This window comes from Chelonoidis abingdonii, chromosome 7 (assembly GCF_003597395.2).
Source record: "Chelonoidis abingdonii isolate Lonesome George chromosome 7, CheloAbing_2.0, whole genome shotgun sequence".
Classification (NCBI taxonomy): Eukaryota; Metazoa; Chordata; order Testudines; family Testudinidae; genus Chelonoidis; species Chelonoidis abingdonii.
The window spans coordinates 26,094,698-26,115,724 of record NC_133775.1 but is presented as its reverse complement, the minus strand read 5'-3'; the positions used below and the strand labels follow the sequence as shown (position 1 = coordinate 26,115,724).

The 21,027-nt window shown below is 44.5% G+C and overlaps 1 protein-coding gene across 2 annotated transcripts in view; it reads right to left on the bottom strand.

Moving 5' to 3' along the window:
• GIPC2 (GIPC PDZ domain containing family member 2) overlaps positions 1-10,182 on the bottom strand; it is a 52,091-nt gene extending 41,909 nt beyond the window's left edge. Inside the window, exon 1 of one of the 2 annotated variants that reach the window (XM_032802478.2) lies at positions 9,860-10,182. In XM_032802478.2, the coding sequence (XP_032658369.1) occupies positions 9,860-10,117 (258 nt within the window). In that variant the 5' untranslated portion in view covers positions 10,118-10,182. Of the gene's footprint in view, positions 1-9,655; positions 9,745-9,859 lie in introns of those variants that run through there. The other variant, XM_032802479.2, reaches the window with a different exon arrangement.
• Positions 10,183-21,027: the final 10,845 nt, after the last annotated feature.

Here is a 21,027-nt window from a genome sequence, read left to right as displayed (position 1 = left end):
GGAATTGCCTTGATAGCAATAGTAGCAAGAATAGCCTTGAAAGCATTCTCAAAAACATACCTATAGGCAGGCATTTTTAATCTATTTATAAATTAAGAAAGCATCCAGAAATCCGCAGTGTTACTGCTTGTCTTAAGGTATGTCTACACATACCACCACAGTCGTAGCACTGCATTTGTGCTGCTGTAGCACCTTCAGCATAGATATTACCTACACAGGCCTGAGCGGTTCTCCCATCAGTGCAGATATAACCCACCTCCCCAAGAGGTGCTAGCTAGTTTGACAGAAGAATTCTTCCATCAACCTAACACTTCCTAGACAGGGGGTTAGCGGTCTCTCTCAGAGGTGTGGATTTTTCATACCCCTCAGAGATATGTGACTATGTCGATGTAAGTTCTAGACCAGACCTTAGTTTGAACAAAAATGAATTGGATCTTAACATGCTGTTTTACTCTGAAAACTGCCTTTATAAAAATGGCACCATCCTACCCAGCAGACATGTCTTTGTGTACTAGAGTCTGATCTGCTTGGTTTAATGACAAAAAAGGGGGTGAAGCGTTGCTGATTTTACCCCATAAGCACTGCAGAACTCTCACAGTTTAGAATGAACAAACTGCAGTCTATTCCATCCTATGCACATCATTCATTGATTTTTTTATTTATAACCTAAGCACCTCTCCACAGCTCTAGAAACTTTTATATTATTAGGAACTGGTTTAAAGTCACCAACTCATTTCACATAGGCCAAACAACCATTACATTCTAATGTCTTATTTTAGCAGCCAGTCAAAAAGTCGCACATCAGCTGGCCACTGAGTATTACAGATTCATCCAACACACTTCAGTTTTATTCTAATAGGTAACTTAAACATTCTTTGGTTAATTATCACTCCACCATCATCACCCACATTTTACTTTCACATAACCATTCTTTTTAAGCCATCAGAATCAAATATGTTATTTCCTGAGGGAGTCCAATTCAAAATGCCTTTACAAAGATTTGTGGTACGTTCCCAGCTTTATATCACAATTTAGATAATGACTCAATCAGTTTAATTGTGATTTAATGCTCTTCCATTATGTTGCTCTTCCACAAAATGTTATTTTATCAATTTTTTGCTTCTAAGAAAAATATAGTGCCCTTGCTTTGACCTTGTCAAACATGGACACTCATCTAGTAACGTGTTTCACACCTCTGAACAGATAAAATTGGCAACAGGGCAGAAATGTGATATTTAGAAACATGATCCAGAGTTTCTTTATTTAGCCTTCATCTGGGTGGCATTCTCACTGCAGCCTACAAGGCTGCAGAACTTTCTACAAATGCGTCAGTTCCATACTAGCCTGAAAGAGTGTCAGCCAGTCAAAAATAAAAACTGAATCACCCTGTATTCTCTGTCCTTTCTTAGTGAATAACTGCTTCTAATCAGGACAACTAAATATACAAAGTAACATATTCAAGATACAGCTACACAATATATTATACTATTACAGCATCTAAAAGTTAAAAGTATACTTATATTTGTTACATTCTGGAGGACTGCCAATGCAGAAGATAAAGGCTTCATTACCGTTTTTCATACTTTTAATATAAAAGTCTAACCAAAATAACGTATTAGTACTTAAACAATAGCCACCAGAGTACACTCTTCATACACCCCTCATAAAATTAATTCAAGCTCAAAAATGTTTTTCCTATATTGTACATGTTTTCATCAAGAAAAAAAAATGTGTATTTCCATGTATAAACTATTCTCCTGATCTCTCCTTCCCTTCATACTTCTGCTCTTTCCCTCTCCTGCTCACAAAACAAGTATTTGATCTTCAAGCCACCATACCTATGCTGTGCCCTTTCATGCCAACTTTAAATCAACACTGCCACAGAAATTAGCAGATATCCAGGCTCCTTATTTTGCCCGGAGTGTTATCTTGTACAGCTTCCATAACAGAAGGAAATCTTATTTGGCCAGAAAACTCCGTGGACTGATACGCATAAAATATAGATTAAATAGACAGTCTTCCTATTGTGGAATATCCCTTACTCCAGTAATTCCAAGGCTACAGAGGTGGTGTTTGCTAAGGGAAAAAGAAAAAGAAAAGACTATTATGTTATATATAGGGAGCAAAGGGTAGTGTAGTGTAGCACTAATCACAAGTTCAGGCCATCCCAAATGAGGCAAATGCATCAACACGCAACCAAAATCAGTCAATGCTTTTCAAAATTTGCCCCTAAGTGACACAGTCATATAAAAATATAATCATTAAGTATCACACAATAATATAAAATTTATATTTCAAATAATAATGGACACCTAGCTCTCATAAAGTACCTTCCATCAGTAGATCTTAGAGCACTTTACCAAAGTGGTCAGGATCATTCCCCATTTTACAAGTGGGAAAATGAGACACAGAAGTGACTTGTCTGAGGTCACCCAGCAAGCCATTGATGGAGACAGGAATAGAACCCAGATACCAAACAAGCTTTATATCAAACAGCCTAATGATGGACGTACAGCCTACTGCTATGCAAACTCAGTCTGCTTATTGGTGGGTTAGCACAAGCAGGCAGAATCCCTGGAATACTGACACAGGCACAAACTCAATAAACTACAAAAACCTGTTTATTTATTACCGAGGGAGAGAAAAGAGGTAGCTTGCCTACTGCAGATGGTGTTACTAGTTTTTCCCCTCTTTCCCCATGGCAGGAAGCACTTACACCTCAGAATTTCCCCTCACAGTTACTTCCTGAGATGGAGAAACAGGGTCCTTCAAATGTGAGAGGAGCCACACCCTTTAGAAACTGTGGATGTGCTAGTCACCCAGCCAGCATGTTACAGCTGTTGCAGTGCCCCTCCACATCTTTACATCTACAAAGCAAACAGCAACATAATCAAAAGAACTATGTAAACACAATCTTTACGCCAAACTGGGAGCCCAATATATTGACCACTGCCCTACAAAAGGAAATATCACTTTTGACATTTACTATTCCTTCATATCCAGAACAAGGAAGTAATTTCCCCAGTTTAGTGCCAAGTTTTAATATCTGAGTTTCTGGTGCTAAATTAGCTACCCACACCAGTCTCACTCCTTTTTGTGTAGTCCCAAGGGAGCATGCCACCAGCAAATCACCAGATGGATCCATAGTGTCCTCTCCATCAGTATTTGCTTTTCCTGTCACTGGGGCTGGAACTAACACTTCCACTCTTGAGGGGATTGTTACAACCTCTGCCGCAGTTCCCCTACACACACTGGTGGCATAAATCCAACAAAATACAGGAATATATTTTCCAGTTACAGTGTACATTTTATTCCCCATGCAAAAATGTGGAAGATATATGCATTAATTATATTTATATCTATATGGGGATGGGGTTGATGGATTGTGTTGCTTATTGAGGATTAAGTCAGTCTTAGATAGTTTTGGGTTGCAAGATTTTAAATGTCCAAACTTCCCACATTTCCAGAAGGCTCAACCCTCCACAATGTTCCCTCATTCACTCCAGTGCCCCTTTGCCCTCCAATCAGGTGCTGGCTTGTTCCTCCAATGAAAACCCAAACACATCTCAGTGTTGGTACTTTCTACTAATATGGAGTCACCTGCTGTCTTTCCATCTGAAATTGTCTGACTTCCCGGATTAATATTTCCACTGCTTTCTCAGACGCTAAATTACTTTGTCAGTCCTTTCACTGCTGGGTCCCTGAGCTCTGTAGCTGCTTCTTTCTGTTTTTCTAACTCATGGATCTCTTCCAGTTTACTGGTAAGAGCAACTGTGGACATTGTCTGGCTAACCCAATAAGGACAGTTTTAAAACAAGGTCTTATGGGGGATGGTGACAAAAATCCAGCCCATGAGCATCTAGGCTCAAATAATGAAGACAAGGGGAAAGGGCTGAAGTCTGGAGAAGGACTAGAAACCACAACTGCAGTAAAGACACAAGAAGAAAAACAACAGGGAAGTCTGCAAAATATCTTTGATGCCTGTATACCTATGCAAGGAGCATGGGGAACAAGCAGGATGAAGTGGAAGTCATGATATATGAAGAAACTTATGACTTAACTGGTGTTACAGAAACTTGCTGGGACAATTTCCATTATCTGAGGGCCAACATTAAGGAATATGGCTTGTTCCAGAAGGATAGGTATGGAAATAAAGGAGAAGGCATTGTGCTGTATGTCAAGAATGTACACACTTGCTCTAAGGTCTTAGAGCAGAGGTGGGCAAACTAATGTGGACCGTCCTGCCTGGCCCCTGAGCTCCTGGCCTAGGAGGCTCGCCCCAGCCCTCCCCCGCTGTTCCCCCTCTCCCACAGCCTTAGCTCACTCGCTCCACCGCTGGCGCAATGCTCTGGGCAGCGGGGCTGTGAGCTCCGGGGGCAGCACAGCTGCAAAACTCAGCTGACCTGGTCTCTGTGCTGCGTGGTGGCAGCGGTGGCATGGCCTGGCTCCAGCCAGGTGGCAGCAGATGTAGCGCCGCCAGCCATAGCACCACCAGCCACCAGTGCTCCAGGCAGCGCAGTAAGGGGGCGTGGATGGGGGGAGAAACGGGGTTGAATGGGGGAAGGGGTTCCGGGGGGGGAGTCAGGAAGGAGGGGGTGTCGGATGGCGTGGCAGGGGGCAGTCAGGGGACAGGGAGAAGGGGTGGTTGGATGGGGCGGGGGTCCCGAAGGGGCCGTCAAGAATGAGAGATGGGGTTGGATGGAGATGGGTCCAGTGTTATTTAATATCTTTATTAATGTTCTGGCTGTAGGAATAGAGAGCATACTAATTAAATTTGCAAAGACACATAGCTGGAGGGTGGAGGGAGGGAATTGCAAACACTTTAGAGCAGTGGCTCTCAAACTGGGGTTCGTGAATGTTACAGGAGGCTCTCAGGAAAAAATTCCCTAATGGCAGACAGAGCTGTCCCTAGCAACCCCAGCACGGGCCAGCAGCCTGGACTTCCAAGAGCTAAGCAGATCAAAGCAAACATATCTACTACACTGAGGAGATTTAAATTTCAAGACTCCTTACAAGAAATGGAAAGGGAGGTGGATATTTTTGCTGTTTTTAAAATGAAATAGGCAGCTAGTATTGTTTTTAAAATTATTATGAAGAATAAGTTTAAGCTTTGTTGTAACGTGTGTTGTTTGCCTGGACTGCTCAAGATCTGAATGCTTGCGTAAGAGGAACTCTTTGAGTTGGCTTCTTAAACACCTTCATGCTGTTTCAAATCTGATACTCCTTGATGAAACACACAAGCTTTGTCTTATAACAGGTTTATTCAAAGTGATACAAGCTATGAAAGCGAGATCTTAGAAGACTGTTGCCATTTTCATGTTGTAATAAAAAATACTGTAATGATAAATAATAATAAATAGTGTGTAATAAGCATGTCACAAAAACTAATTTTATATTTCCAAGATCACTTCTTATATAATTTGTACTCAGTAAAGGAGAAAATCCCTCAAAATATTCATTTTTAGGAGCGGATTCGTGAGATTTGACATTTTAGTAAAAGGGGTTCACAGGCTGTTAAAGTTTGGGAACCACTGCTTTAGAGGACAGAGCTAAAATTAAAAGGAATCTTGCTAAATTGGAGAACTGGACTATAGACAACAAAATGAAATTCAACAAAAATAAATGTAAGGTGCAGCACTTAGGGAAGAAAAATCAGATGCACAAATACCGAATGGGGGATAATTGGCTTGGCAGCAGCACAGCTGAGAAGGATCTGGGAGCTGTGGTGGATCACAACCTCAACACAAGTCAACACTGCAATGCTGTTGCAGAAAAAGCAAATATAATTTTGGGTTGCATTAACAGAGGCATACCATGCAAGTCACAGGAGGTGATAGTACCACTCTACTCAGCACTGGCTAGGCCTCTGCTGGAGTCCAGTTTTGGTCACCCACCGCTGTACAGGACTGGTCAGTTCATAACTCTGAGGTTCTACTGTACTACACTTAGAAAGGAAAAAATCAAATTCACGGATACAATACGGGGAATAACTAGATAGTGAGTAGTACAGCTGAAAAGGATGTGGGACTATAGTAAATCACAAACTGAAAATGAGCCAACAACATGATGCAACTGTGAAAAAGGTTAATATCGTTCTGGGGTGTATTTACAGGAGTGTTGTATGTAAGAGACAGGAAGTAAATTACTTCACTGAAGTTGGCACTGGTGAGGCCGCAGCTGGACAACTGTGTCCATTTCTGGGCACCATACTTTGGTAAAGATGTGGATAAACTGGAGAGAGTCCAGAGGAAAGCAACAAAAATGATAAAAGGTTTTGAAAACCTGACCTATGAGAAAAAGTTTAAAACCACTGGGCATGGTTAGTCTTGAGAAAAGATGACCAAGGGGGGGAACCTAATAACAGTCTTATGTTAAGGGTTGTTATAAAAAGGATGGTTATCAATTGTTCTCCATGTCCACTGCAGGTAAAATAAGAAGTAATAGGTGTAATCTGCAGCAAGGGAGATTTAGGTTAGAAAGTTTTTCCTAATACCTAACTATAAGGATAGTTAAATACTGGAATAGATTTCCAAGGGAGGCTGTGGAATCCCCATCATTGGATTAGAGAACAGGTAAAACAAACACCTGTCAGGAGAGGTCTAGCTAGGTATATTTGGTCCTGCCTCCGTGCAAGGGAATGGACAAGATGACCTCTAGAGCTCCCTTCCAGCCCTGCATTTCTGAGAATTCATGGTTTTGTAGGAAACTGAAGAGAATAGAGAATCAAAGGGGAAGAGGAATAGAGGATCAGAGAGAAACAGGGAAGGACAACTGGTGCATGGGAGAAATGAAAAATGTAGTTACTTCTTAATTACCAAATGAAACTGAATGACAGGGTAGAGTATGTTTTCAACAATATGGCCACTCTTTGTGATAATTTACTACGATGTTAGTAAAGGAAACACTGCTAGGTCTGTCTCCTAGATCAAAAACTACTCTTTTTTTCCAATATACTAGAAGTAAAGGAACCAGACAATAGTGACAAGACACAATCAAACTTTATAAAACAAAACAAAACCCCCAAAATTTTAAATGTAAAAATCAAACTTAAGTATTTCAAAATATTTGCATCTTATTTTAGTTTGACATTTCAAGCTGTAAAGCGTCCGCAGCTACATCAAGGAACAGTTGCATAGGGTCACTGACATGCTAAGATGAAAACAATGCATTTACAAACATAAGTAAACCATAATCCAAACAAGTTTTAAAACTTGACTCAAAAAGGGATTAAAGAGGGTTTCTATTAAGGAAAGGGTGGACCTTCCTACCACAACTTTTATTCATGTGCCTTAATAGTTGGCCTTTTTAATTAATTATTTATTTGGCTGGGAAGAGAGCATCCTACACTGCTCCCTTAATTTTCCCTCACTACCCCCTAATTTTGAAGTTAAAGGAATGCTAAGGTTAAAAATCGTGGGTCTAATTTTTCATAACTTGGCATCTTGTAGTCACTTACATCCACTGATTTTTAAGTCAGAAGGAACCACTATGATCATGTAGCCCAGTAATTCCTTCTCTGAAGAGAATTATTCTTGCCTACCATACAAATTAACAAAACTGAGCCAAATAAATGAGTTTTCCTTAGTTTACAAGTGCTAAATTGTGTTGAACACCATGCTAGTTAAAATGTGTTAGTTCGAGTACATAAAAGGTTGTTACAAGAAGGAGGGGGGAAATTGTTGTTCTTAAGCTCTGAGGATAGGACAAGAAGCAATAGGCTTAAATTGCAGCAATGGAGGTTTTAGATTGGACATTAGGAAAAACTTCCTAACTGTCAGGGTGGTTAAGCACTGGAATAAATTGCCCAGGGAGGTGTGGAATCTCCATCATTGGGGATTTTTAAGAGCAGGTTGGACAAACACCTGTCAGGGATGGTCTAGATCAGAGGTGGGCAAACTATGGCCCGCGGGATCGTCCTGCCTGGTCCCTGAGTCCCGGCTGGGGAGGCTAACCCCCAGCACCTCCCCGACTGTCACCCTCCCCCACAGCTTCAGTGCGCCACGCCGCCTGCGCTCTGGCACGCCACTCCTGCTGGGCAGCACAGTGGCGTGACTGCCTCAGGCACGGTAAGGGGCCAGGGAGTGGGGGGTCCTGGGGGGTAGTCAGGGGACAAGGGGGTGGTTGGATGGGGCAGGGGTTCTTGCGGGGTGGGTCAGTCGGGGATGGTGAATGGGGTCGGGGGTTGGAGAGGCATGGGAGTCCCAGGGGTCCTGTCAAGGGGTGGGGGTGTGGATAGAGGTCAGGGCAGTCAGAGAGAAGGGGGAGTTGGCTAGAGTGTGGGGTCCCTAGGGGGGCAGTTAGGGGCGGGGGTGGTCAGGGGACAAGGAGCAGGGGGGTTGGATGGGTCGGGGGTTCTGAGTGGGCAGTCAGGGGGCAGGACATGGGAGGGGGCAGATAGGACCCGAGGGCAGGCTGTTTGGGAAGGCACAGCCTTCCCTACTCAGCCCTCCATAGTTTTGCAATCCCGATGTGGCCCTCAGGCCAAAAAGTTTGCCCACCCCGATCTAGATAATACTTAGTCCTGCCATAAGAGCAGGTGACTGCACTAGACGACCTCTCGAGGTCCCTTCCAGTTCTATGGTTTTATGATACATTTTCCCCCAATGCAGATACAGCCATAGCGATTAGAGAACAAATTGTATTTGCACTTAACAGCACTGGCCATGTAATCAGTCCACTGTCTCCTCTGTTTCTGTGGGTCTTTTGAAACAGCAACAGAAGGAAAAACATTTTGAAAAACAGAAAAATAACTGTAAAACTACAACAATTTGCAGGGAGCTGGGGAGGGGGCAGGGCCGGGGGCTTCCATTAGGCGACCCTAGGTGGTCTCCTAGGGCACCAGGATTTGGGGGGGCAGCATTTTGTGCACTCCCCACGGGGCGCATGGGAGCTTCTGGTTCCACTCCCGTTGCACCGCCGAAGAAGGACCTTCTGCCGACGTGCCGCAGAAAACAGCGGCAGGCAGTTGAGCAGCTCAATGACTGCCGCTGTCACCTGTGGCATTTCGGTGGAGGGTCCTTCGGCGGCGTGATGAGAGCGGAACTGGAAGCTCCTACGCGCCCCGTGGGGAGCGCACAAAATGCTGCCCCCCAAATTCTGCCTAGGGCGCCAAAAATTCTGGGAGGAGGGGAGGCAGCTGTTTTACCTGAAGCTACTCTGAACTCATTTTTAAACTGACTGGATAGCTAGCCCCTGATGTTCGTTTCACTAAAATATATTTAAACAAGAGACAACAGCCAATTTCAAACAAGGTGGCCATTGGTTCCATTGTGCAAAGGATCAGAGGGGTAGCCCTGTTAGTCTGGATCTGTAAAAAGCAACGAAGAGCCTGTTGCACTTATAGACTAACAGATGTATTGAAGCATAAGCTTTCCTGGGTGAATACCCACTTCCTCAGAGGCAATGTAATTGTGCAAAGACTGCTCTGTGTGTCCCGTTGTGACAATATCCCGTGTCAAGCCGTTTGCACGCCGCTCCCGTGTGGCACTGAATGTCCCGCAGGGCGCCTGTTGTTCCCGTGGGAGAGCAACAGAAACTTTTGCAAGCGGCACTGCCATGGTGAAAGCCAGGGCTCCCTGGAGCCGGGATTGGCACAACCCGCCTTCCTGCGCCTATGTCCAGCGCACGCGGCGATGCGACGAAAGCGGCTCCTTACCTCAGGGCAAAGCGAGACTTTTCTGTAAAGCCAACTCCCCCTCCCCCGGGGAGCTGCACCTTTCCGCCTGCCGCCAGCAGGAGCCGCCCTGCCAGGACAGCTTCCCCCGGGGCAGGTGCGCTGCGCTCACCCGGGAGCTTCCACGCGGTGGCAGGCGGGGCTGCCCGAGCCAGGGGCTGGAGGGGGGCAGTGCCCGGCGCTCACCTCGGCGGCGGGGATGCGGAACGCCCGGCCGATCTGCTCGTACAGCTCCCTCACGCTGGTAAAGCCCCCGACGCGGCCGGTGGGGCTCCCGTGCGCCAGCTGCGTGTGGAAGAGCAGCCGGGCCTCGGGCTGGGCAGGGGCGGGCGGCGCGGCCGCAGCATCGCCTCCCCCGCGGGCCGCAGCCGCCTCCTCGCTCTCCACCAGCTTGCAGGTCTCCTTGGACTTGCCCTTCTTCTTGCCCCGCAGCCGCAGAGGCATGGCGCGCGCCCCAGCGGCCTGGGGACACTGCTGCTCCCCCTGCCCCCGCGCTGGACTCTGCCCCCGCTCGGCCTGCCGGCTGGCACACCCATCCCCGCCGCCAGGTGATGGCAGCCGCCCGCCGGCCAATGGCAGGCACGGGGCGAGCCCAGCGGGAGGCAGCAGCCTGGCGCAGTGCCCGCGGCTGCACAGAGCCCCGGGGCCGTTTAAAGGAATCCCGCCTGTCGCGGGGCGGGAATGAAGTTGTTAGGGCTGGGCTGTAGGGCCCTGCTCCCGCTCCCGCTCCCAGCCATGCGCTGCCTTCCGGGCACAGGTATAAGAACCTTTGGGGTGGATGCAGCAAGGGCCAGCGATCTGCCCCACCTTTGGGACAATGGTGAGTTTTCATTGACAGAGCCAGAATACCTGTCCCCTCTCTCGTTGTATCTCCTTCACTGAGGAGCAAGTTACAAGCTGTAATTTGCAATAGAGGACACAGATGTGCAGGAAAAGCACAGATACAAATAGGAAGAATGGAGGGTGGCTGATAGGAGGAGAACTCAGAATAAGGGGATGAAATCAGGAAAAAGAACATAAATGCTAGATATCATTCATAAATAAGACTGCCTGTCAAAGATCTGTTATAGTATTAAAGTTTCCAAAAGGAAGCAATGAAAGCTTCTTTGCTTGGGATATATAAAACTAAACTGCATCATTAAAACATAGTCTATGTACAAAAAAATATAATCACAATTCTGCAGTGGCTGAAGGATGGACCGTAGCTTGTAATAATGAAGATTGTTTCCATCCCTACATGCTGAAGCCATGATTAAACTGTACAGTGTATTAAGCCATTTAGCCAAGTGCTTGTGGTTCCCATTTCAAAAGCAAGATACTAAATATTGATCAAAATAGATCTGTATCCAGGATACCATAAGACAAAAAATAGCACAGAAAAGGATTCTTACCAACCCTCATTTATATAAAGTAATTCAACTGCAATTATATGTAATGTGGCTTTAATTCTTTCAAAGGTCACTAACCCTAACTTCTTAAGCGAAGATTTAGAGGCTTCTTAATGGCACCTGTTCTTCACCAACAATGGCATTAGAACCTTAAATTTATACATATTTTAAGAATATATTATCTAATATTTTTACTAAGCCAAAAAGTTAATCTTCATTATTTACACAATGGGTTTGTTGAGTGCAATAAATGTACTAGAAAGTATTGATTTTATACATTTCTCCAGTATAAAAAGTGTTTTTTCGTTCATTTACACCAGAATAACTCCAACTTCAATTGAGTTACTCCTGATTTACACTGGTGTAAGGGACTCTAGTCCGAAGGGTGCACGACAGTGGAACATATGCAGCAGCATCTCACAGTCCATGGGAATTCTCAGTGTAAGATAATGTGGAGAGGCAGCATTAACTTCCACCAATTCCCCCAGCACTCAGTAACCACTGGCCTCCCCACCCCTGAGGGAAAACAGGATGTCTGGGAAGTGGTAGCACCCATAGCCAGGTGCACATAAGGAAGTGGTTACACAGGATCTCTATACGGATGACATCCAGATGTAGCAAGATCTTAGAAAAAATACATATTGTTGGTGCTAAATTCTTTGCCAATTCCATGGGAACAAACAACAATCCCCGATGGCATGCTCAGTCAGGAACTCCATGCTGGGCTGTCCTGCAATGGCTGAAGAGTGGGAGTACCACTCTCCGGCAGACTGTTAAGAAGCAAGGCACAAACCCCAAATTGGTTGAGAGTTCTATATACTTAGATTTCACCAACCAATTAAGTGTAAACTCCTCAAGCACTAACAGCCTTAACATGGAATCACAAACAGTCTCCTTGGATACCCTGATCTCTCTTGCCACCCAGGTGAGCCTACATTTGTGATAGATGGTCCCTTACACCAAAGATCACAGCAATGTTCAGGTTACTCCCAGTCCCAAAGGACTGGTCACTTAACCACAGGTCAGCTGTAACTTGTCTTTTGTGTGAAATCTAACCCTCGTAGCCAATTCTATAATAAACTAAAGATTTATTAAGTAGGAAAAGGAAATAAGAGTTATTTACAAGATTTAAAGCAGGTAAACATATATACACAGAAATGAGTTCCAGTCTGAAGTTTCAAAAAGTAATAGAAGCTTCTGTAATAAGCAAGCTGTATATGTCCTTTAGGGCTAAGCACTGGAGATCTTTTTCTTATACGGAGTAATCCTTGTCCCTCAGAGTAGAAGCAACATAAAAAGATATGGTTCCTCCTTGTTGGGGTTTTTTATTTCCTTCTCCCATTCTGCTTTGAGCTGCAAAGTCAGCTGATGGGAGAAAATCATTTGCAAGACTCATCTTCATGGGTGGAGATGAGTAAACAACAAAGTCTTTTGTCCTCTCTAATATTTCATTCTAGTCTGTCTGGTGTAGCTGGGCCTTCCCTGTCAGTGGAGATCAGCACTTTACACTAGTTAATGTCTCTCTCCTGTCAAATGATTTCCACTTACAGAAGCTTACAGTGAAAACACTCAAATGTTATTTTATACTATGGCATACAGATGTTGTGAGATTAATGCATGTAGCAACTTACAACCAGTCCATAAAACACATAATTCTAGTACTAATTTTAACAATACTAACACACAGGTGAGCCAGACTTATTTCAGCTATGTATTTGTCAGTATTCAAATGAGACATGGGTACTTTGGCATAACCTGACACCTGGTATGCCAACATCACACTCTACAACTCATACCTCATGGCGTTTCCACTCCCTTGCTGGGGAATAACCCATGTAGGGGCCAATTTGTCCATGAGCGATTTACATTTTTGATGCACTATAAAATGAAAAGATTCAACTCTATCAGATTTTTAAAAAGTGAAACAATTTGGATCCTACCTGATTAGTATGTAATACATTTCACTGGAGATTCTGTTCAAATAAGCATTCAGCAAGCTGTACACTATCTATTCTTAAAACTTTTGCTTTCAAAACTGAGTGCTCTCATTAATTTTCTAGTACTTCCCAGTAATCAAAAATACCACGAGATAAATCAAGAGCCCTATTTTAATACTTCGTTTTCCAGTCCTGACTGAAACCAGAAAGTGCAGAGGCAGATGCCTCTTTTCCTTTCTTCTTTTTAAGTAAAGCTGATTTCTTAAAAAACAAATATAGTTTGGATTCCTTTTGATTTTTTTTTTATCTGAACCACTATGACAGTCTGAAGCTTGAGAACCTTGAAATTACGCTGATTATTAAACATCTCTTTCTTTAGTCCCTTTTTTAATACTTGAGATCCTATACAAGGAATGTCTAAGCACTGTATTACTACAGAATTTAGCACATTAACTAAATTCTATTTCACTGCTCACCTCATTCCATTACACTAATCCTCCTTCCCTTTCCATAATTTCACATTCTCCTCCTTGTCCTGTATAAAAATACACTTTCTATAACAAATTATAATTTAAGAGTCTGGAAAGAGAAATAATTAGAAAAATTCAGTTGAGTCCAGTTATAGGCTGGTAATTAGCTGTTCTAAAGTTAAGTATCAGAGGGGTAGCCGTGTTAGCCTGGATCTGTAAAAGCAGTAGAGAATCCTGTGGCACCTTATAGACTAACAGACATTTTGGAGCATGAGCTTTTGTGGGTGAATACCAACTTCGTCAGATGCATGTAGTGGAAATTTCCAGGAGCAGGTAATATATATACTAGCAAGCAAGCTAGAAATAACGAGGTTAGTTCAATCAGGGGGGATGAGGCCCTGTTCTAGCAGCTGAGGTGTGAAAACCAAGAGAGGAGAAACTGGTTCTGTAGTTGGCAAGCCATTCACAGTCTTTGTTCAATCCTGAGCTGATGGTGTCAAATTTGCAGATGAACTGAAGCTCAGCAGTTTCTCTTTGAAGTCTGGTCCTGAAGTTTTTTTGCTGCAGGGATGGCCACCTTAAGGTCTGCTAAGTGTGGCCAGGGAGGTGAAGTTGCTCTCCTACAAGGTTTTTGTATATTGCCCATTCCTAGTCTGATTTGTGTCCATTTATTCCTTTCCGTTCCGTACGGAAAAAGGAATAATGGACAATAATCAGACATAGGAATGGCAATATACAATATACAATATACAAATAACAAAAACCTGTATGGAGCACTCAAACCTCCCTGCCACACTATAGCAGACCTTAAGGTGCGATCCTGCAAGCCAAAAAAACTTCAAGACCAGACTTCCAAGAGAAACTGCTGAGCTTCAGTTCATCTGCAAATTTTGACAACAATCAGCTCAGGATTGAACAAAGAGCTGTGAAAAAGCTTGCCCAACTACAGAACCATTTCTCCTCTCTTTGGTTTTCACACCTCAGCTGCTAGAACAGGGCCTCATCCTCCCTTATTGAACTAACCTCGTTATCTCTAGCTTGCTTGCTAGCATATATATACCTGCCCCTGGAAATTTCCACTACATGCATCTGACAAAGTGGGTATTCACCCATGAAAGTTCATGCTCCAAAACGTCTGTTAGTCTATAAGGTGCCACAGGATTCTCTGCTGTTCTAAAGTTGTAATTGATAGGAACATTCTGCCCTTCTCTACACCATTCCCAAATCACTTGGGTGATGTGCATGCACTGCTCATGATTTGGTAATGCTGTTTGATAAATTTTGCATGTGTGGCCTTAGATGTGTCTGGCAGCTCCTCTCTAGAGTTCCCTCCTTATTCAAAAATTCTCACTCCAGCCCTCCCCACACTCTTCTTCAGTTTTTCCGACACCTGTCCATCCCTATACCCTTCAAGCTCCATTCAGGAATACTACAACTTGAAGGCCCTGGGCTTCAAAGGAGCAGTCTTGAACCAGGATATGCACTGAAGACAAAAGTACATCTCTACCTCGATATAACGCTGTCCTCGGGAGCCAAAAAATCTTATCACGTTATAGGTGAAACCGCATTATATCGAACTTGCTTTGATTCACTGGAGTGCGCAGCCCCGTCCCCCCAAAGCACTGCTTTATCGTGTTATATCTGAATTGGTGTTATATTGGGTCGTGTTAGATCGAGGTAGAGGTGTAAATGAAATGAATCACAGTCATGATGAGTGTGCACAGAGAGATATGGTGGTAAAGGTGAGAGAGAGGCAATTATTGGGAAACCTTGAAAATACTAGGGGAGCAAGAAAGCATAGACCTAGAGGTGCTTGTATCAGAGCTTTGTCACAGGCAGAAGGAGGAATGCCAATAGGAGGGGAATGAGTACACCTAGTATCAAAGGAAAGGTGCTCTACACATGCAAAAGGATGTCAGGTTGCTGCTCTGGAACATAGATGCAACTGGCTAACACTAAGAGTATGTCTACAATGCAATTAAAACCACATGGCTAGCCCATGCCAGCTGATTCAGGCTTGCGGCGCTGGGCCTGCAAAGCTTTTTAATTGTGGTGAAGATATTTGTGCTTGTTCTGGTACCCAGGCTCTAGGAATCTGCAAGGTGGGAGGGTTCCAAAGCTTGGGCTGAAGTCTGAGCTGGAACTTCTACATAGCAATCAGTTGGTTTGTGGTGTTCAAGAGGAAGGAGAGAAAGCGGGGAGGCTGCGTGCCAGGTCCTCGCTCCTCCCTCCAGCCTCCTAAATGCTGCAAGACAGCTGATTGCCATGGGCAGGAGGTGGGGGGAACAGGGGGAAGGCGCTGATCCGGGGCTTCTGCTAGTGGGCAGGAGGTGGGGAGAGGGCGTAGGGGAGCTGATAGTGAGACTGCCAGCCTGTTTAATACCTGTATTAAATTGCTTGGTTAAAATTTATATAATGTCTTTTGTCTGGCAAAAAAAAATTCCCTGGAACCTAATCCCCCCTATTTACTTTAATTCTTATGGGGAAATTGGCTTCGCTTAACATCATTTCGCTTAAAGTCGCATTTTTCAGGAACATAATTACAACATGCAGTGAGGAGTTACTGTACTTGAAAAATAAAGTGCTACTCAACACATGAGCAAAGCTAGCAGAAACTGGCCCCTGGGAATGTATTTTCATCTTTGCATACACTGTTGCAAGTGTTAAATTGGCAAAGTTATGAAGTGTGAGGTGTGATGTAAATCAGGTGGGATGAAGTGGAGAAGGATTAAATGGCTGTGGAGAATAATCTAGACCTTTTAACAGTTAATTTCCAGACATTGTGATGTTTGGGTTTTTTAATGGGGTGGGATTTTTGTAAAGTAATATTTTATAAGGAATTAGCTGGACTCCACTGGAACATACTTTTATCTTTACCTCTTACTGACTGAGGTGAGGGGGGGAAGTTGTTTGTACTTTGTGAGCACCAAAAGTTTAAATCGGGGGTCTCAAAGTTCCAGCCTATGGGCCATCTGCAGCCCGAGAACCTCCCCAGTGCGGCCAGGGCCATCTCTAGCTATTCTAGGGCCCTACAAGGCACCCACATGGGGGTGTGGGGCCCCAGGCCTCCGCAGGGGTGAGGGGGACTGGCCCCAGGCCTCTGTGGAGGGGGGGGGGGTTGGCTTACCAGCAGTGCAGCTGGAGCTGGGTCCCTGCAATTCTCACTGCCAGTGAGTGCAGGTCCGCCCCTGCTGCACTCCTCAGGGCAGGGAGTCGGGGCAGGACTGGAGCAGAGCAGGGGTGGGAAGAGGCAGGGCTGGGGGAGGGAAGGGGCGAGGGCTTTAGGGAAGGGGGTGGAGTGGGGGCGGGGCTGGGGTGGAGCAAGGGCAGGAGGAGGTGGGGTTGGGGCAGAGCAGGGCGGGGCCATGGGGTAGAGCCAGAGGAGGGGCTGGAGCAGCACACAGGTGCGCAGGGCACCAGGAAATTTGGTGCCCCAAGTTTCCCACTGCCCTATGAAGCTGCATACTTTGCATATGGGCAAGGACAGCCCTGACTGCAGCCTACGGAGGAGAGATACAGGCAGACACAGTGCTAGCAATGTCTGGTGCAGGTGCTGTCCCCCGCAGTTCCCATTGGCTGGGGGAGAGGGAGAGAGATATCATCACTAGTCGCTGGGCAGAGTCAGCCATGGAGAAAGCATCATTAGCTGCTGGGCAGAGTCAGCCATGGAGGCAGCAACACTTTTTTCCAAAATGAATATAAACAAGTCAAAATATCAAGCACAACTGATGCACATCCTGCTGCAATCTGAAGGTTTCAACTGCTCAGTCACTGAGGCCAAACATCAACAAACTGACAGAACTGAAGCGTTGCCAGGTATCTGGCAAATACTAAAAGCGCTCTGGCAGGCGAAGAATTGTATAAGGTTGTATGCCAGTTTTATTATTTATAAGAAATTCGAAATAAAAAATACAATATGAACATTTTCTTTTCTGAACACCATCTTCAGTGACATTATTGGAATGCTGAGAGGATTTGAAGACTGGCACTGGCCCTAAGCTAAATTGAGTTTGAGACCCCTGGTTTAAATCAAAGGTCAACAAAAGAGGAGCCCTGCTCTGACAAATCTTGTGAGACCTATGAAAGTAGGGCTCTGCTTTGCAAGACTTTAGCAAGAGGTGTGGGTGGGGAATTATACCTGGATAAAATATATCATGCAATAAAAATTTAAAAGAAAACTAAGTGCTTTTCTGTGTTCTTTTCCTACTCCCCTCCCACCTCCCCTGCAGATTCTTCCCAGTCTCCAGAACCTGATTTCTGGTCTCTTGCACCTCATTCATTTCTCCATCCCCATGAGTTCCCTCTCACTACATCTGCCTTTTTCCATGCTATCCTTCACTATGGTGATGCTATCTTTGGACACAGCCATGCTGTCCTTGGTCACTGCCACCATCTCCTAGGAGAGCTGCATTTCTTTCTCCCTCTAGGTCTTCCTGAGCCAGCCGGGTTTTTCGCTGTGAATGCCATAGGTTCTGAAAACAGTTTGTCTTGAATCTTCTTTTATCTCCCCCTCAGGTTGCCCAGCCTGTCAGCAGTAGATAGAGGCCCTGTCCTTGATGGTCTGGCTGTTACTGGTGCTGTGGTGAGACTAAGGGAAAAAAAGAAGTTGCTTATTTGTCACATCCCAGACAAGTCATGATAGCTTTTAGTATTATGTATATGTGACCTTACCTCCCTGAAACTCTTCCCATTCTTGCAGGAACTTCAGCGACAGTCAGGGGTCTGTGTGTATGAAAGGTGCTGGATGCATTTGGATTTCAGTCTACTGTATCTGCATTCATGCTGTCAGGGAAGGGGGGTAGTTGGAGTTGTATGTTTCAGGTTTATTTTTTCAGCTTTGTTTATGTGGTGGAGGTGCTACTGTGGTGTCAGAGGTGTAAGGGAGAGATAATAAGGGGCAAACTGGATAGCAATTCCTTCTATGTTCCCTTTAGGCTGTTCTCATTCTCAATAACTTTTCACTAAGGCTGGTCACTAGGAGGCAGAAAATGGTCTCATTCAAAAAGGCAAAGGGCAGATCAGGGAGACATGTTATGAAGCTATTCACCAGGATGGTCCCCCCAGAAACGCTGCAGGAGTGGATGGGACTTAGAAGTTATACAGGGGATGGGTGGCCCACCTGACCATCCCTATAACATGAGAAACAAAATCAAGCTGTTTTTCAGTCTTAAGTTCTGCTATATCTCCCCTGCAGACACAGGGAAAGTGAAGAGAAAAATAGATAGGAACTTACAGTGATTGTCAGATACTATGAAAGTTACAACCATTTGTACCTCACCATGGAGCAGTATTGTTTGTGCCTTAACTGGGCATGAAACGGGCAGTTATATCTCGTGAAAACTAACCAAATTTATTTTTCTGTAAGCACCATCTCAATAAAAACTGTTGAATTTTGCACAAATGAATGATTTTGGCTTTCAGATCTACCATAGGATGGGATGAAGGAGAACAATGGTACAGACTGCAACTGTGCCATATTGAAGTAACATCGCGGGCCAGAGAGACGGGGCCTCCTAGCTCACATCTGCAACAATAATAAATTGTAAAAATAGATACTTACATGCCACAGTTTCCTACAAGAGATTTGACTCTTTGGCCTTGGCCCAGATTTTTGCTAGGAGTTGGGCTCAGATGAAGCAGAGCAGAAATCAGGGTTTGTTATATCAGGGCAGAACTGGGGCTGGCTTTCCCGTTGGCTGTCATCAGAGTCCTGAATCACAAAAAGATCCTAGCTCAGGAGCAGCTCTTCTCTGGAAGTCTCCTGCTTACCCTCTGATAAGGTAAACCTATTCCACTTTGCAAGAGAATTAAAGAGTTCCCAATAAATGTGGAGTTAGTGCAAGTAATGTGTTGTATTATATTGTGTGGACATGTGGTCAAAGTGGATTAACTTGATCTGTCTTAAAACCCCCTTGTAGACAAGTCCCATGAAAGGGATTGTCAGAAGCTAGGCAGCTGGGAGTGGGGAGCCACCTAACCATTTCACTCCTGGTTAACTTAGGAGAGGGGCTTAGGCATCTAAGCCACTCACCTGGTACATGTGGCTGATGGGCTAGAGATTGGGAGAAGGTTCGTGGCTGAAGATCCCTGAATTCAGTACCTAAACCAGCTTAGCTTAGAGATTTTTTCAGCTTCTAATGCATGGGCTACCTAACTACCTCCAGCTCATGCTCTGTATCTCCCTCACACTCACCCTACATTACCCTGAACTCCTGGCTGTCTTTGTGCAGGTGCCATTATTCCACCTATTAGTAGCCTACATCTGGCCCTCCTTCTGCAGGGTCTGACTGGTACCAGGTCTTAAATGTGCTCAAAGTGCACTTATGGGATCAGGCCCCGCTGCCGAGATAGATGTCTCTGTACCTAGTTTTAAAATCGACTTTTGGATCTCCAGAGCTTTGACTTGAGATAGGGCTCCAAACAACATGTTAGCTTTAGGGTCACAGCAGCACTTATGCAGAAATGTAGGCACCTAAAGCAGTTGAGTGAGGGGTGTTTGAGGAGTCACCTGAGCTTTGGCTTTGAAAATTTCAGTGGTACCTACATGGTCAAATTAGGCACCTATCTGCCTCTTTAAGTGCCTAAATTCCTTTAGTAATCTGGCCCTAAGTCCTATTGACTTTCAATGAGACATAAGCACCTAAGGGCTTCTCTACACTTATAGCTGCACCACAATAGCATTTCAGCATAGATACAACCTATGCCAAAGGGAGGATTCTCCCTTTGGTTTATGTAGGTAATCCACCTTCCCAAGAGATGGTAGAATCCTTCTGTCAACCTACTGCTGTCTGCAAAGGGGCTTAGGTTGGCTTAACTTTTTACACCCCTGACTGACACAGTTAAACCCACCTAACTTTCTAGTGTAGACTAGGCCTTAGCCCCTTCTGGAAAAAAAAAAATGGAACTCATGGCCAGATTTTTTAAAAAGGATTTCAGTGCCTAAACCAGCAGCAAGCTTCCTAGTAGGATATTCACGAGTGCCTAGGTGCCTGACTCCTGTTGATTTCAATGGAAGTGAGGCATCTAGATGCTTTTGAAAATCCCATTAGGCACCTGGCTGCTGGTTTAGGCACCTAAATCCCTTAACAAATCTAGTCCTCAGGCACTTTTGAAAGTTTTATCTGTTATCTATACAAAGCGTCTAATTCCTTTTGGAATTCTGCTAAATTCATCTTCCTCACCAACAGTAGTGGCAATGTGTTCCACAGGCTGACTGCATTCTGTGAAAAAAATATTCCCTCTCTAGAGAAAACTGTAAAATGTTTCAGAATGACGTGGCAGCTTTTTCTGTACTTCAAGTTTTACACCACATTCAGAAATGGTGAAATAAAAGAACTAAATTTTCTGTATGTGTAAACACACACTATTAGCAACTACTATGAAATTCTGCCAATTCAGGCCTGCTACTCTTACCTGAAGTTGGATATTGAAAAATATCTGCAGTTATTCTAAGTATTGTAGCTACTTAGATTATGGGTGTCCAAGACTTGGTTTCAAATGCTCAGCCTCATTTGCTCTTCACAGAGTTTATGGCATATGGTTACGGCAAAAAATAAAAA